Source organism: Lithobates pipiens, unplaced genomic scaffold (assembly GCF_037356315.1).
Source record: "Lithobates pipiens isolate NorthernLeopardFrog02 unplaced genomic scaffold, aLitPip1_a1.2 Scaffold_18, whole genome shotgun sequence".
In the NCBI taxonomy this organism is placed as follows: Eukaryota; Metazoa; Chordata; class Amphibia; order Anura; family Ranidae; genus Lithobates; species Lithobates pipiens.
The window spans coordinates 191762298-191780622 of NW_027507758.1; the positions used below are offsets into that span (position 1 = coordinate 191762298).

General features: G+C 42.8%; 1 protein-coding gene across 1 annotated transcript in view; it reads right to left on the bottom strand.

Annotated features, from left to right (window-relative positions):
- SOS1 (SOS Ras/Rac guanine nucleotide exchange factor 1) overlaps positions 1-18325 on the bottom strand; it is a 415017-nt gene that overhangs the window by 191591 nt on the left and 205101 nt on the right. Inside the window, exons 13-14 of the mRNA XM_077486479.1 lie at positions 12825-12928; positions 4799-5021 (exon numbers count right to left, since the gene is read on the bottom strand). Coding sequence (XP_077342605.1) covers positions 4799-5021; positions 12825-12928 — 327 coding nt within the window. The remainder of the gene's footprint in view (positions 1-4798; positions 5022-12824; positions 12929-18325) is intronic.

Genomic DNA, 18325 nt, shown 5'->3' on the forward strand with positions numbered 1-18325 from the left:
TTGGCTCAAAAGACTGTTTCTGTAATGCCGACAGAACTAAATTCAAGTCCCACGCGTTCAGGGGTACTCTAACCAGTGGATTAAGCAGCGTTACCCCCTGTATAAAGCTTTGGACCAAAGAATGTGAAGCAAGAAGACGTTACATAGTTAGTAAGGTTGAATAAAGGTACCAGTCCATTCAGTTCAACCTGAGTGTCTACAATTGTCCCTATCCCTGTACATTGCACACTCACATCGATCCCTACCCTCAAGGAGCCCACAATCCAAGGTCCCCATTCATATACTAGGGCCAATTTGGGACAGAAGCCAATTAACCTACCTGCATGTCTTTGGAGTGTGGGAGGAAACCGGAGTACCCGGAGGAAACCCACGCAGGTACAGGGAGAACAATAACAATAATATCATAATATTAATATTGAAACAATACTGATAAGGCCGATACCTGGCCCTTGATGGTACTCAAGGCCAGTTTCATCTCTAGCCCCATTTTCAGAAAGGCAAGAAGTCTACCTATGTCTGACATACTTCCTAGGATGCCAACACCTGGATTCACTCCAGGAAACATATGCCTTCCAGACTCTATAATAAATGACTCTGGAAGCTGGCCTCCTTTGCATCAATCAAGGTAGGTATCACTGAGCCTGAAAGACCACGATTCTTTAGAATGTGGGTTTCAATAGCCAAACCCTTAAATTTAGCTTTTGTAAAGTAGGATGGAACACTGGTCCCTGCGATAGCAGGTCTGGATGTGGTGGCAGGGTGCATGGGGCCCCTACCACCATCTTTACTATTTTGCATACCAAGATCTTCTGGGCCACAAGAACTAACAACTTATTTTCCCGCTTGAGCCTGCGAAGAAGTCGAGGTAGCAGCAGACTAGGAGGGAATGCATAAATCAGTGAGAACTGATCCCACAGGGTCGCCAACGCATCTGTTCCACAAGCGAGTGGATCCCTTGTTCTTGGCACAAAGTTGTCGACTTTGTTGTTGAACCTGGAAGCAAACAGATCTACATCCAGGATCCCCCATCTTTGGCATATAGCCAGAAAGATGTTGGGGTGAAGGGACCATTCCCCCGGGAACAACTGCTGGTGACTTAAGCAGTCTGCTTGCCAGTTCTCTACCCCTGGAATGAAGATTGCCGATATGCACGGCACGTTTTTCTGCCCAGGTTAGGATATGGTTTAGCTCTCCCTGGGCTCCCTGACTTCTGGTGCCCCCTTGGTGATTGATATAAGCCACTGCTGTGGCTCTATCGGATTGAATCTTGACAGGAGAATTCTGCAACCTGAATGTCCAGGTCCTTTAGGGCTAGACACACTGCCCAAATCTTTAGAATGTTGATGGGCAAGGTTCTTTCGGTTATGGACCATTTCCCTTGGACAGACGCTTCTTCCAGGACTGCTCCCCAACCTGAAAGGCTGGCATCTCGTTACCACCTTCCAAGTAACCGGTGAGGATTTCCCCTTCTGCAGATTCTCAGAAATCCTCCAACTGAGGATCCGGCGCACTTTTGGCGACCCAAGTGCTCTAATCTTCTTACTGGCTTTAAAGAAGATTTCTCTAGGTTGAGGACCCAACCTAGGTATTTCAGGACTGTGGTGACCATGCTTTGGTCCAAGCGGACTACCGACCAGTCTATTAAGAGCAGGTCATCTAGGTATGCTATTATTGTATACCTTGAATCCTTGAATCTGGCCAGAGGAAGGGCCAGAAGTTGAAAAAAAACACCTGAGGTGCAGTAGCTAGACCGAAAGGCAAGGCTACAAACTGAAAATGAAGTTTTTCTACTTTAAAACACAGATACGTATGTAGGTACGTAGGTATGCATCTTTGATGTCGATTGATGCCAGAAGCTCTCCCCCTTGTAGGATGGAGACTACTGATTGGATTGATTCCATGTGAAAAGAGTGAATCTCCAGGAACCGATTTGGATCTTTGAGACCTAGAATGGGTCTGACATCTCCAATTGGTTTTGGTATCGTGAAAAGGTTTGAATAAAACCCTGACCCCTGCTCTTCCACAGGGACCACCATGATCACTTTTTGCATTAAAAGTCACTCTAACGCTAGAGAGACTTCTTTTTCTCTGGATCTTTGGGGACATTTGACCTGAGGAAACGAGGAGACAGGAATTTTCAGAACTCTAGTTTGTAACCCCGAGCTACTGTGAAGACCACCCATCTGTCCCGAAATTCTTCCTGCCAGACCTTTGAGAACTGCAGAAGTTTCCTCCCCCAGGACTTTTGTCCCTGGGGTTGACACTGAGGTTTACCTCTTGAACCCGACGGTGGAGGCCGTCACGACTGCAGTTTGAGCCACTGAACCGGTCAAGGAGAAAATTTTTTTTTTAAACAGGAAATTCATCTTTTTATCAGTTGGATTCCTAAGCATTTGCGCATTGTCAACCGTACAAGTCAAACTTTTATTCACAGAGGCTATAGCAGCATTGATTGCTGATATACTCCACATCTTTGTACGTTTTTCCACCATAGGATAAAGTGTTGAAAACTTTTTAGGAGGGAAAAAATGCTTATCTGGGTGATTCCACTCAGAATACATAAGCGTTTCTAGTAATGAATGGACAGGAAGGCACTCAAGGCTTGCAGAGGCTTTAGTGAACCCAAACAGGAAGTGGGCTCTTCAACTGACTACTACTAGGGTAGCTTAAATGTGGAGTGGATCATTTCAGTAAGAGAATGCACCAGCAACTTCTCAGCATGTGAAGCTGAAGAAAGTCCTTCACCATTTGATCCCTCGGAATCATCTCCCCCCTCCCACAGTTCCACCGATGCTGGGTGGTAGAAGGGGACCCAATGCGTTTTCTTCCACTCTGTGAAGATGCGATTAAAGCCACTAATCTTTCCTCTAAACCACTTATAGCTGAGGAGAAAGCCTGTTCTGTTATATAAAACCTTCAGGGATTGGGGCCCCCTTTTTTTGAAAAAAACAAAAACAAATACTGGATCCCGGGGTCCAGCTCTCTAAAAAGAGAAGCGTTACAGGTAAAACCTTGTTTCTTCGGACACGAGGCCCGGGTACTAGTCAACTCGGTCTGGAAAAGACATTTTGAATGGATCCGGTTGCATGGCTTGCCCCAGCAAGGAATATTCCAGCGGCGCTCAGCACATCACATCTTTACGCGTGACCAACACCTAATACACTGGCGAAAAAACGGAGGTACTCCTGGTAAGGGGAGGGGTTATATGGGGAATTTAACTTCCTGTTTAGGTTGTGCCAGTGTCCATCACCTAAGGGTGCCATATAACCTATACAGTTATTACTGTTGCTCTGTGTCCCATGATGTATGATTAAGAAAAAAAGTCGACTTTAGTATCACTTCAACATTATTTGCTGTAAATCTATCTATACAAAATAGAATGTATAGACACCATGTAACTGCTTATTTTTAAAATTTTACTGGATAAAAACGCAACTCTCCAGATACCAGTGTCACTTGAGCCACTAAATGTCAGTTCCTTTAGAATGTTTAATGGACAGCCTGCTCCTGCTGATTACATTATTCGACTCACCAGGAATCAGTTGACCAAACATACTTTAGTACAGCATGGGGGTCTCTCTTTATGTAGTCAGGCAAACAGTAGTGAAGGGGAGGGTTTTTGACTTTACTACTGTGGCATTGAGTTTAATCCACCAGGACAACACTGCTTGCCTTTGGATGATTGTGAGAGGTGCATTAATTTACCATTTTACATGTGTGCTCATTGAGATATTGCAATAAAGAGTTTATTAATTTTTACGATGAGCACAATGGTTTGCTATTTTGATTTCTGAGCCTGAAGATTAGATGTTTTCTGTGGATGCTTGACCGAGGCAGAAGTTGTGCTGGGCTGTTTAGTCCCACAGACAAGCAATCTGGCTTACATATACAGACTGGATCTGGTCCTTAACCTTGATCGCCTTTGGGTCATGGTGCATGACACATCCTCATTTGACCTTTGTAGGGAGGGTCAATCCAGGAGGTGAGCATTTGCCTTTTGGGGTTGGTGGAGGTTTTCTTCCTTGGGAACACATCTAAATCACCTTGAATAGTGATTTTTTATTTTTGTTTGCCCATCTTGAATGTGCACAAGTATACTGGAACTTACTTTGGACATTGGGGTTTATTTACTAAAGGCAAATAGTCTGTGCACCACAAGTGCAGTTGCTCTAGATCTGAGGAGAACATACAAGGAAAATTAAAAAAAATGCATTTTTGCTTGCAAATGATTGAATGATAGAAAATCAGCAGAGCTTCCTCTTGTAGTGCACAGTATATTTGCCATATATATTAACTTATTCTATTTATTTATTCTGTTTATTATCTGTGAAATAAATTGCACAGAAAATAAACACGTTGATGAAATATCACTATCTTTAACGAATACAGCACAATTTTGGAATGTTCATAATCATTTTATTAGCATGAGTTTGCATTGCGGTGGATAGCGAGGCACGTCTTTTCAAACAGTAGCAGCGATTAAAAGTTGGCCATACACGTGCCCGCATCTTCAGCATATTTGGCTATACATATGCATGTGTACATTGGCGTGATTTGGTCTTTTGACACCTGCAAACAAAATATTGGCTTTTTGTCCAATAACAATCCTTGCTTCAGTAGTTTGGAACTGAGGCTTAGGATTTGTTAGATATTTGTCAGTGGATTTTCTAGAGTATGTAGTAGTGGCTGACTTGAATCTTCTCATACTGCATTAATAATGTGTGATTCAGTATATGACTTCTCTACTGAAACCATGTATTACTGGATATCAAAAATATTTTTCATTATGAAATAGTACCTGTAGAGATCAGATTCTAATAAAGTCAGCTGACGGGCTATTTCAATGGGATGTAATGTAAGAAGGTCAAAGGTGTCTATCTGTCCAGGCCTACTAATGTGCCATTCAATGGGAGGTGGCAAACTTTCAAATGTAATATTGTGGCTAGGTCCATTGGCTTGGGCCTGTTTTTTTCGTAGGATGATCTTCGTGATGGATTCCACCCATTTTTTCATAGCTTTTCCTATAAAAATACAAGTGTAACATGAGAATGGATTTTAGTTTTTAACCTCTGTCATTTTGTAAAAAATAATTAGCCACCATATAAGCAATGTCATTTTTACTATTAAAACGTATAAACATGCACAGTTTTTTAAATTTCCCTTAACCTTTTCTGGCCCAGACCCGACGTCCCTTTAATAAGGTCTGTATACCTGGGAGTGGGAAGGATTGGTGATCATGTGACCACTGTCACATGATCAGGAGCCAGTTCTGCTGGCAACTAATCATTGGTGGGGACGGACAGCTCAGGCTTTGTGCAGGGAGCATTCTATCAGCACCTCAGTAAAGCCCACCCTTTTCCTGCTGCACATACACTAGATTACCAAAATTATTGGAATGCCTGCTTTAAAACACACAAACTTTAATGGTCTCCTAGTCTTAGTCTGTAGGGTTCAATATTTAAATGAGTTGGCCCATCCTTTGCAGCTATAACAGCTTCCACTCTTCTGGGAAGGCTGTCCACAAGGTTTAGGAGTGTGTCTATATTGATCATTCTTCCAGAAGTGCATTTGTGAGGTCAGGCACTGATGTGAACCAGAAGGCCTAGCTCGCAGTCTCTGCTCTAATTCAACCCAAAGTTGTTCTATACGTTTTAACTTTGATGTGCTATTATAGGCTCTGGATTGAATTGTGTTGCAGATATAGAAATGGAAAAGTAGAGTAATGTTGATTTTGATGTAAATTTTTGATTTAGTTTTAGTCATAGTCTTTTGACGTCCTAATTCATGGACACATAGGAATACAATCATTCAATCGGGAACCGATCAATCCCCAGACCCAAGCCAATGAAATCTGGTCTGGACCTGGTGATCTCTCCTGACGAATGATATCCTTCCCCTGTCTGTGTAACTGTAAACACTGACAGGGGAAGTGATGCAATCTATCCTCGTGTCGGTCTTTTCGTTCCAGACCGAGAGGAGAGCGCATCAAACAGTGAGTTGCACCAACACTACACTGACACCAGGTCATGTAGGCACACAATTCCTCCCCCCCCCGTTAACCCCTTCACCACCTGCCACTGTGTCACCCAGTACAGCTATCAGTTTTTTTTTTTGATCGCTGTACTAGTGTCATTAGTGATGAAAATCAGTGTTAGGGTAATTAGTATTAGGCTCAGATAGGTCACCAGTGATCACTGTATAAGTGTCAAGGGTGACGCAGTTTGGCTAGAATTTTTATAGTATCAGGGCACCCGCCGTATTTTACCAAATAAAGGTTTAACCCCCTGATCATCCAACGGGTGATCAAAGTTAGGTTTTAGCGCCAGATAGGGTCTGCGTCACCCCAAGCAGCGTCAGAACCGCAAACACCCATGCACACACCATACGCCTCCCTTAGTAATAAAGCGTCTGAACGGATTGATATCTGATCAGAACAGATCTACATTAGTGTCCCCAGCAGTTTAGGGTTCCCAAAAATGCAGTGTTAGCGGGATAACCCCAGATAACTGCTAGCAACTGTAATAATTTGTTTGCTGTGAATTGGAGGGATAATACGAATGTTTTCATTCTGTCCTCCCTTCACGCAGAACCGACTGTCCAAATTCCTACGGCGACTGGTGTTGTGGAGAAACCCCTCTGTGTCCACGAATATAACCTTAATATGGGAAGGGTGGACCTCAACGACCAGTTGTTGGCACTGTACCTAATTGTCGTAAAGCCAGGCGCTGGTACAAAAGAGAGTCTATTTATTTCAACTGGCTTTGCTGAACGCTCATGTGCTATACAGAGCTTCAGGACGAACTGGATCATACCCTAAATTCCAGGAAGAGATCATCAGAGCCCTTCTGTTTCCAGATGGTTCTCTGGTCCAACTTCCCAATGCAAATGCAGTAAGCCAGCTGCATGAGAGGCATTTTCCGCATGCCCTCTTTGGTACCCCTACCCAAAGAAGATGTAGTGTCTGTAGAAAGCGCAGATTTAGGCATGACACCCGCTTTTATTATCCCTCCTTTCCTGACAAACCTGGTCTTTGCATTGGTGACTGTTTTGAACGTGATTACACACTAGTTGCGTATTAGCGCCGCACAGTAATAGGCACACATACATGGGGTCTCAAAAGATGTGATGCCCATCACATTTTGAGAGACCCTAATCTGCAATGTGCAGTTTATAGTTTTTTTTTTTGTTTGTTTTTTTACAGTTTTTATAAAAGTGCAAAAAAAAACACACACACACACACACACACACACACACAAAAATAAAAAAGCCAAATATAGTCGTGTTTGTATTTTTCTTCTCTCTCTCATGTTCGCTCTCCACTGTGCGCTCACTATTGTTCTATAACCATCGTTTTCAGTTTTATTTTTACTATGTTTTATTGTATTTGCTTTATTGTTAACCATCATTTGCTTAGCAGGTATGCCATTCAGCTGTAGCGCAGATTTACTTATCTTGACAGCAACAGTGTTTGCTCCCACAATACATAAAGCCGTGACTCCAGCGCTGTAGGAGGTGATTTCACCACGACAGTTACCAAAAAATAAAAATAAAAGAGCATATATGCCGGAGCATGGGGCAGCAGGGGTGGAGGAGCAATTTGCTCCTAACTTTTGAGGCGGATGCCCCCATGCGTCGGCATATATATATATATATATATATATATATATATTAGGCACAGATTGCGTAAAAAAGTATTTTATTTTTTACTATTTGTATTTGCTTTGCAGATATGGTAGTCTTACTGTTATACTGGAATGTTACTTTGTTTTATTGTTAACCATCATTTGCTTAGCAGGTATGACATTCAGTTGCAGCGTGGATTTATTTATCTTGACAGCAACAGAGTTTGCTCCCACGATGCATAAAGCCGGGACTCCAGTGCTGTAGGAAGTGATTTCACCACCGCAAAATGGTGCATGTATGCCCATCATTAGAAGTGGGTGGATGGAGGGAGGTATTCTAATGGTGGGCATACCCACCCCAATCAATCTCTTTTTTCCTTCAGTCCACAGGCTGCATGAAAAAAAGAGATTACAATATATGTCCAACAAGGACCAGCACCGTACTGGTATGTTGCTGGACTTTGAGTGGTTATACCAGAATGATGCCTGTGGGTTTAGGTATCATTCTTTTCAGCAGCCAGCAGTCATCTTTCATGTAAAAGCAATTCTAGCAGCTAATTAGCCTCTAGACTGCTTTTACAAGCAGTGGGACTGATCCCCCCCCCCACCGTCTTCCATGGTTTTCTCTGGCTCTCCTGTCACAACAGGGAACCTCAAAATGCAGCTGGTGGTTCCGCCAGCTGACCATAGAGCTGATCAGAGACCAGAATGGCTCCAATTATCTCTATGGTATAAGAAACTGGAAGCTACAAGCATTTCATGACTTAGATTTTGTCTGTTGTAAACAACACCATTGGGAAAGCATTTTATCAGACTGATCTTGGTGTGGTCAGATGCTTTGAGGGTTGAAGAGAGATCTAGGGTCTAATAGACCCCATTTAAAAAAATAAAAAATAAAAAAAAAAGGAGCGCCTGTTACTATCTATTGCTATCAATAGGTAGTAATAAAATAAAAAAAGCAAAAATAAATAATAAAAAAGCACCCCTGCCCCCCCCCCCCACTGCAAAGGGGAATGCAAGCATTGGTTTATTATCATATGTAAACAGCAATTGCACCATGCATGTGAGGTATCACTGCAAAGGTCAGATTGAGGGCAGTCATTTTAGCAGTAGACCTCTGTAAATCTAAAGTAGTAACCTGTAAAGGCTTTTAAAAATGTATGTAGTTTGTCACCGATGCACATTTGTGCGCAATTTTAAAGCATGTCGTGTTTGGTATCCATGTACTCGGCCTAAGATCATCAAACATTTGGCCAATACAGTGTGTTTTAGTGCATTCAAATTTAAAAGAGTGTTTTTTCCCCAAAAAATACGTTTGAAAAATTGCTGCGCAAATACTGAGTGAAAAAAAAAATTAAACGCCCACCATTTTAATCTGTAGGGCCTTTGTTTAAAAAAAATATATAATGTTTGGGGGTTCAAAGTAATTTTCTAGCAAAAAAAAAATTATTTTTTCATGCAAACAAAAAGTGTTAGAAAGGGCTTTGTCTTCAAGTGGTTAGAAGAGTGGGCGATTTGTGACATAAGCTTGTTAATGTTGTGCATAAAATGCCAGGACAGTTCAAAATCCCCCCCCAAAATGACCCCATTTTGTAAAGTAGATACCCCAAGCTATTTGCTGAGAGGCATGTCGAGTCCATGGAATATTCTATATTTTTACACAAGTTGCGGAAAAAATACAATTATTTTTTTTTTTTGCACAAAGTTGTCTAAATTGACTAAATGATATATTGCTCAAACATTCCATGGGCATATGTGAAATTACACCCCAAAATACATTCTGTTGCTTCTCCGGAGTACGGGGATACCACATGTGAGACTTTTCAGGAGACTAGCTGTGTACGGGACCCTGTAAACCAAGCACCACCTTTCTAAGGGGGTAACAGTTATCACAGTTTTGGAGGCCATGGAATGCCCAGATGGCACAACCCCCGCCCCCCCATTTGGAAAGTAGACCCCCCAAGCTATTTTCTGAGAGGTATGATGAGTATTTTGCAGGCCTCGCTTTTTTTCTCACAAAGTTTTGAAAATTGAAAAAAAATTTTTTTCTTTTTTCTTAAAGAGGGATTTCACTGTAAAAAAAAAATATTAAAAGCCAGCAGCTACAAATACTGCAGCTGTTGACTTTTAATAAATGGACACTCACCTGTCCCAGGATCCAGCGATGTCGGCAGCCGAGGCCGATCGACCCTCGGCTGCTGCTGCCGGCATTCTCGGTGAGGGAATCAGGAAGTGAAGCGTTGCGGCTTCACTTCCCTGTTCCCTACTGCGCATGCGCGAGTCGCGCAGTGCAATAGGAATGGTTTGCTCTGTCTACTGGGTCCCAGAGCCGGGACAGGAAGAGGCATAGACTCCCGTGGGACAGGTATCTGCATCCCCTCCCTCCTGAAAGGTGCCAACTGCGACACCGGAGGGGGGGGGGGGAATCCGATGAGTGGAAGCTCCACTTTAGGGTGGAATCCTGCTTTAATTTTCAAAAACTGCAAAGAGATGCAAAATACTCTCCATGCCTCTCAGCAAATAGCTTGGGGTGTCTACTTTACAAAATGAGGTCATGGGGGGGTTGTGCTATCTCAGCATTTTATGGCCTTCGAAACTGTGAAAGGTAGTGAGCAGCAAAATCAAAAATTTGCGCCCTTAGAAATCCTGAAGGCGGTGATTTGTTTTTGAGGCCCCAAACGCAGCTAGACTCCCAAAAAGTCCCACACATGTGGTGTCTCAGGAGAAGCAGCAGAATGTATTTTGGGGTGTATTTCCACATATGCATAATATATCATTTAGTGACAACTTGGTGCAAAAAAAGAAGAAAAAAAAAGTTTGTAATATTCCCGCAACTTGTGGCAAAATAAAAAATATTCCATGGACTCAACATGCCTCTCAGCAAATAGCTTGAGGTGTCTACTTTCCAAAATGGGGTAATTTGGGGGGGGGGGGGGGGGGGGTTGTGCCATCTTGGCATTTTATGGCCTTCAAAACTGTAATAGGTAGTGAGGATTGAAATCAAAAATTGACGCCCTTAGAAATCCTGAAGGCGGTGCTTGGTTTTCGGGGGCCCCGTACGCGGCTAGGCTCCCAAAAAATTCCACACATGTGGTATCCCTATACTCAGGAGAAGCATAAAAATGTATTTTGGAGTGCAATTCCACATTCCGTTTTCTTATAACAGAAAGTAGAAAATATATTTTTTTCAAAATTTTTGGGACGTTTTCCGTTTATATCGCAAAAAAAAAAAAAAATTGCAGAGGCAATCAAATACCATCCAAGGAAAGCTCTATTTGTGGGGAAAAAAGGATGCAAATTTCGTTTGGGTACAACATTGCATGACCGCACAATTATCAGTTAAAGTAGTGCAGTGCCAAATTGTAAAAAGTCCTCTGGTCTTTAGGCATCCAAATGGTCCGTGGGCTTAAGTAGTTAAAAGAGAAGTATGGGAAGTTTTTTTTCCCCATAATCATACTTGCCTAGGTGGATGCAACCCAGATGGATTCAGCATCGGTCTGATGCTGCATCTGTCCCCCGTCACCTCTGCACTGAGAACCTAGCCAGCAATCAACAGCTCTTAGCTCCCCAAGCAGAGAGCTGTTGACCGCCAATCAACAGCTCTCCTGCTGTGCTTCTCCATGATCACTGGAGCGTGGAGCCATGGAGGGACGGAGAGTGGCCATCTCAGCCTCTCAGCAGCTAGCTGTGCGGCTATCAGTCCAGGCATCTGGTGGATCCAGACTTCCAGAGTCGGGGTGGCGCAGTGCCTGGACTGATCTGTGTGATGTCAGCAGAGAGCGGACTGCAGACCACACTCTGCTAAAAAAAAAAAAAAAAAAAAAAAAAAGGTCGCAGGAGTGCAAAACAAATTGACTCTGTGACTCGTAGGAGAAGCCCAGACAAACGACCTGAGGCTGGACTTCTCCTTTAAGCCAGCTTGCACGGACACTAAAGCTGGACTACAGACAAGTAGCTAAAAATGCAGTTGAAATATATATTTAATGCTTTACACAAAATTCTATCTGTAATTTTAGCGAGCTTTACTTGTGGTATGCACACCTTTGCCAGATGGAAAGGTACTATATTTATTGGCGTATAACACTCACTTTTTCGTCATGAAAATCGGGTGCAAATAGCGTGTGCATGTTAATACGCCAATACTTCAATTTTAGCTGCCTTTTTTCTTCCTGAAACTTTCCTCTTAAAATGAATGTGCGTATTATACACCAATAAATATGGGTAATTTTGCTAATTGCAGGCTGGGGCAGAGAGTTGACAAGGGAAGCTACATTTTTGAACCGGCAGGATAAATTGGTTAATCAAGAACTGTGTGCATGACCTGGCTTGCTGTGCATTCAGGAAAACTTGTAAAATCACAAGATTTGCTGTGCAGATATACAAATCCTTTGATATATAGAGCAAGAAACATATATGCAGTATATTCCAACATTGTCTTTAACAGTCTGATTGCAGTTTTGCTTTACAATGTAAAAGACAAAAACAAATAGATGTTTCCCATGTGCTTAAATTTGTACCAATTTCTTACTAATATTTCTAACCCACACATTCTGTGTAAATTCGGACATCATGAGATTTTTCAATAGGGCTCTCTCATTTCATCAATAGTTGAAAACTGTTGCCAATATATTAGTAAGCATTGACAATCATTATGTGTGTCATTTGCTAGTGGTTTTAAAACGCATGGGGTGTTGTGTGTTATTTCCTCTGAAATCACTAAACATGAATTGTTCTAAGAATTCTGCGACAGATTTCAAAGCATTATCATGGACTATAAAAGGGAGGGAAATGGCTGAAAATGATGCATGCAACACATTTTTGTTTTAAAGCCTTTTATCACAAAACCTTGATGTTAACAAGCCCTAAAAAAAAAAAAAAAAAAAAAAATGCACTCTGTTACTGCTAAACAGCAAAAAGTTTAGAATCGCAAGAAACATAAATTAGGCATAAGACTGTTGTGACATCAGCAAGAACATTTGTTTCCTGTACATTTAAAGAGCTCTCTATATGTGTCCCCATAAAAAGAGATTTGCCTTATCTTCATGTCCCGGTAACAATTTTCTTATTAGGATAAGAAATTAGAAGTAGCTGTCTAACAGAATGCAATAATACTGACAAGTACTTTAAACACAAGATTTGACTAGCAACTAGATTGCCAGTAAATGTGAACCCATGTTTTGAAATGTAGACACAATAGCATACCTCTGACAGTTCCTATAAATTCTTCTAAACGTACTAATAGGTCTGCATCTCGTTCAAAGTCATAGAAGTGATGTTCCACCCAGTGTCGACAAACATTTAGAACTCTGAAACCAAACAGAATTTTCGGTGTAAATAGTATAACCTGACAGAATGTCATTTGATATCTACAATGATACAATAATAAAAAAGTTCACAGAACAAAAGTTAATTTACATACTGGTCTGTTAAAGAGTGGAAAAAAAAATTGGATTTTTGTACTCACCGTAAAATCCTTTTCACTGAAGTTCATTGACGGACACAGCTCCTTTAATTCTTGACCTTAGGGTTATCACGCCACTTCAGGAGAGGACTAGGGAGAACATGTAACACATACAAAAAAGGAAAGACTGCACAGCACCGCCCAGGGGACTCTCTGGCCATAACCCCTCACCCTGCTTCCTGCAACTCAGTTCGTCAAAAAGCAGTACAAACATAAATAGGAGGGGTGGGTGCTGTGTCCGTCAATGAACTTCAGAAAAAAGGATTTTACGGTGAGTACAAAAATCCAATTTTGTCTTTCGTTCATTGATAGACACAGCTCCTTTAATTCTTGACCTTCGAGACGTCCCCAAGCACTGTCAAAAAACAATGGGTGGAAACAGCAAAACATAACTTCACCCACAACAAAGGGAACACCTCAACAGAGGAGTCGCCATCTTAAACGGCTGCCATCAAAACCAGGATCCCTGTGCTGTCAGAGGAGAGGAGCCATATTGTTTGTTCCTACTAAGTATATGTTTCTTCTCCTAGCCAATCCTATCCCCATAAATTAACCCCTTGATTGCCCCCTAGTGTTAACCCCTTCCCAGCCAGTGACATTTACACAGTAATCAGTGCATTTTTATAGCACTGATCACTGTATAAATGCCAATGGTCCCAAAAAAATGTCAAAAGTCTCCAATCTGTCCATTGCAATACCGCTAAAAATAGCAGATCACAGCTATTACTAGTAAAAAAATAATAATAAAAGTGACATAAATCTTTCCCATGGTTTGCAGACACTTTAACTTTTGCGTAAACCAATCAATATATATGCTTATTGTGATTATTTTACCAAAAAATATGTAAAAGAATATATATTGGCCTAAATTGAATTTTTTTTTAAGTTTGGGAGATATTTATTATAGCATAGTTTTTTTTTTTTTATCAAAATGGTTGCTTTTTTCATTTATAGCGCAAAAAATAAAAACCGCAGAGGTGATCAAATACCACCAATAGAAAGCTCTATTTGTGGCAAAAAAAAGATTGGATACAGCACTAAACGACCGCGCAATTGTCAGTTAAAGCGACGCAGTGTCAAATTGTAAAAAGTGCTCTGGTCAGGAAGGTGGTAAAATCTTCCGGGGGCTGAAGTGGTTATTAATGCACCTATTAATGCATTTATTACGTGTTTTGAAGCATTGAAAAAGCATCAAGAAAGCTTGTTAAATGCCCAATGAAAATGTTTTCCAAATGGGAAGTGCTTAAAGGGGAGGTGATGTAGAGGAAATGATCTATAATCATGGTTGACTTGTGGTGTGATAGCAGACATTTTTATGAATTCTCTGTAAGTTATTTGATCATATACTTTTATCTTTTTGACACTTTGCTTGGTCCAGCTCCCAATCTAAAGGGACAAATATTAGGCGGCATAGGCTGGTTCAATAGAAACCGCCGGACATCCAGCCCAGACGTTTGCCCGGCTTCTGTCGAAGGGGCTTTATCTAGCCGCATCAGAACTTGGTCAACAATGCATTATACTCAAAGTAACTGTTTGTTTAAAACAAAGGAAAGAGTGCAGAATTGCAACATTACATGGCCGCCTGCAAAACTTTGTAGCTAAAGCAGGCATCAGACAATGCACTTACATCCACTTTGTAGAATTTGGTAAAAGTGTGAACGGACGACCAAGTCGCCGCCTTACACACTTGTGCGACTGAGACTGACGCTTGATGTCAGAAAGCCGAAGAGGTTCCAATTGCCCTGGTGGAATGGGCAGTGACAGGAAAGGGTGGAACCTGCCCCTTCAAGGCGTAGGCCTTTACCACCCCCACGGCTTAGCAGGTCCCTTACCACCCCCATTAGGGCCTCCCGGCGAGCCGGGAGTAAGGGTCTGCAGGAGGGGAAGAATCTGTTTGGTGGCCAAGAGAGGAACTCTATCTTGTAGCCAGAGGATTAAGTTCGCAGACCCATTGGTCGGATAGCCGACAGGCCCACTGGGCTGCAAACTCCCGAAGGCAACCCCCCACCCATGTGACGGACAGGGGCAAACCTTCATGCAGTAGCTCTTTTGTTCGCAGGCTTGCTGTTACAAGGACACTTTTGTCCCTCAGAGGTCTCCTGTTGGACTGGGAACATTTAGCCGAAGTCCCGGACGGACGAAAAAAAAAAACTCTTGAGCGGAAAATGAGGATAAGTGAGGGCCCTTGCCTGCGGTGTGGCTCCTTAATCTTCCTGGCCCGTGGGAGCAAGGTACTCTTCCCATCTGTGACATTCTTAATAATGTCATCCAACAAGGCTCCAAAAAGCGGCTCACCAAGAAAGGGTAGATCTGTCAAGGCTTTTTTTTTTTTTTTTTGATGCCTGGTCCGCAGACCAGCATTTTAGCCAAATCAGGTGCCTCGGCACCACTGCTGACACTGAAGCCCTGGATAGCAGGGGAAGCGTATCCAGGGCCGTGTCACAAATGTGCTTTGGCCAGTACTGGTCGTATTGCTGACCCCACAACCATAAACAAGGAACAGACCACTGCCTCAGCCTTCCTGTAGCTAGGGTTCTTAAATGCAGGAGTCCCCTCTACCGGGATCGTGGTTACTTTGTTTAACCTGGATACTGGGGGGGGGGGTTCACGATCGGAGGAGCCGACCATTTTTTTTTAAAGAAGGCTCTCCTCAAAGGGGTAATTCACTGCAATTCTTTTTGGGACCGGGAAGGTCCGTTGCGGTCTTCCCCATTCCTTGTATATGAACTTATCAAAATAAGTCAGATACGGAAACACCTTAGGTGTACGGGCTGGCTTACAGAACCCAAAAGGGACCGCTACTTCAGCAGAGGAACCTGCTGTATCCTGAATTTCAGGGTATCACACACAGCTATCATAAGTGCTCCAACTAGCGCTTTGTCTTGCACGGACCCGGACGGGGATTCATCCTCATTGTCCGATCGGTCCCGGTCAGCGTCATTTGAAACCAAGCAGGGGCCGCCAGTATCAGCGGGGCCAGAGTCTGCATCAGAGCTCTCCCCGGAGGATTGGGGGGAGGGGGGGCAGGGGTCGCTTTTTACCACCTATTCGCGCCCAAACACCACCTCCACCCTGGCAACAAACGTTTCAAGGACCGCCGACAAAGCGTCCAAAGGTACTGCACTGTTTGCAGATGAGCCGGTTACAATAGCAGGGAGTTCTGGGGAAGAAACAACAGTTTCTGAAGCCATGCTGACCCACCCAGTCTGCCACCCTTGGGGACTTAGGACAGGAGCACAATCCCACCCTCCTAGCTACAGCAGACTGAGGGGCCCCCACCGCAGGACTCACCACCCTGTCCGAGTGCTGCACTGTTCAGTTACAAGTGCCTGTGTCCAGTATCAGCTCCCAGGTGTCCCGAGTGAAAAACCCCACTGTTCTCAGCGCAGGGACCAGCGCTGAGCATAAAAACCATGCTGGAGTACAACAAAATTGTCGCTGGTGGTCCCTGTATAAAGGACATAATCACAAAGAAAATGGACACCAAGCAACAGAAAAACGGCCCCGACCATGCTTTCCACTGAGGCCCAACAAAAATGGCCAACACACAACTGTACACAGTGAAAGGACAGAGAAAATGGCGGCAGAATACCGCTATGGCAATCAGCACATGCAGACCTCCAGACACCCAGCGGGGAGACCACAGACACCCAGCGCACCCCCCATCTAAGGTGAGAGCCCCCCAGGGGGCCCCTGGCTACAGGTACACACACCGCTCAGCAGCCCATCGCGCAGCATCCCCCACGGGGGGAGGGAAAATAGGGACAGGGAGAGAAGAGAGGGAGGAGAGGGACCCCCTAATCGACCTCCCAGAGAATGCCCAGTTGCTCAATCCCGCTGAGGCAGGAAGAGCTGTATTTACCATCCAGACGAGCTGGGGACATCCCATCACAGACCCACTCTCCAATCAGTACAGGGTGGCTGCTGGCCACTCTACACGGTGACAAAGACATCGGTAGTCTGGTCATATGTGTGACCTGGAGTGTTGTGCTCACCAGCCACCCCTGGAGCCTGAGGGGCATGTCATGGCCGACCCAGCGTGTAGCTAGAGCCTGCTCATGCTCGATGGCCAGGCTGGGGAGACTACAAGGATCTAGATTATCCAGCCTGTCACCCAGCCGGCTGTGGATAGCAGATCACAGGATCTTAAAATTTTGCGCAAAAAGGCAAACATTCAGCAAAAAAATCTGCAGGGATCCTAGGTCCATCTCCTTTACTAGGCAGAAAAAAACTGAGCTGCAGGAAGCAGGCTGAGGGGTTAAACCTTCTGTTTTTTCACACTTTATAACATGTTCTGCCTAGTCCCCTCCTGAAGATGGCGTAATAACCCTATGGTCAAGATTAATGGAGCTGTATCAGTCAGTGAACGAAAGAGAAATTGGTTATTGCACATCAATTGTGTGATACGAAGCAGTACTAATAATAAGAGAATATGGGACACTTGATCACATAGTACACTTATATTTGTGGCTTTTAGTTATCATATCAATGTGTTTTTGTATGATTATCGCTTTTTAGCATACATTTAATGTCATAGTGCTGCCTGCTATTAGGGTGCACTTTGAGGCAGCTGCTGGTATACCTTTTTCACATTCAATTTCAGACAGCACAGGAGTACACTGCTGGATGAGACCGGTAACCACTAACATCACAGATTGGAAGGTAGATGTAAACACGACCCTACCCTACAAGAAGTTCATATACATTAGAGGTTGCCTAGAAAAATACAATAGAATATGGGATCGTTTGCTACAGGAATCTGAAACATGCAAATGATCACTGTAAAAAATATTGACATGAATATACTAAACCATGCTAATATTGTATATTTTTAGTATGTACCAAGTGACACATGTACTTATATAAGTTCCTACCAGCATACAACGGTTGTATTATGTATTGTACCGAGACTACACTTCCCAATCACCTCAAAATGGAAGCCATACGTGTATGTTTATTGTGCTTAATATGTATACACTTTTTCTCAATAAAAACCTTTAACGGGGGAAAAAAAAAAAAATAAAAAAAAAATATATATATATATATATATATATATATATATATATATATATATATATATATATATATATATATATATATATATACACACACACAGTATCTCACAAAAGTGAGTACACCCCTCACATTTTTGTAAATATTTCATTATATCTTTTCAGGTGAAAACACTGTAGCAAAGTGACATTTCTTCAATGTAAGTAGTGAGTGTACAGCTTGTATAACA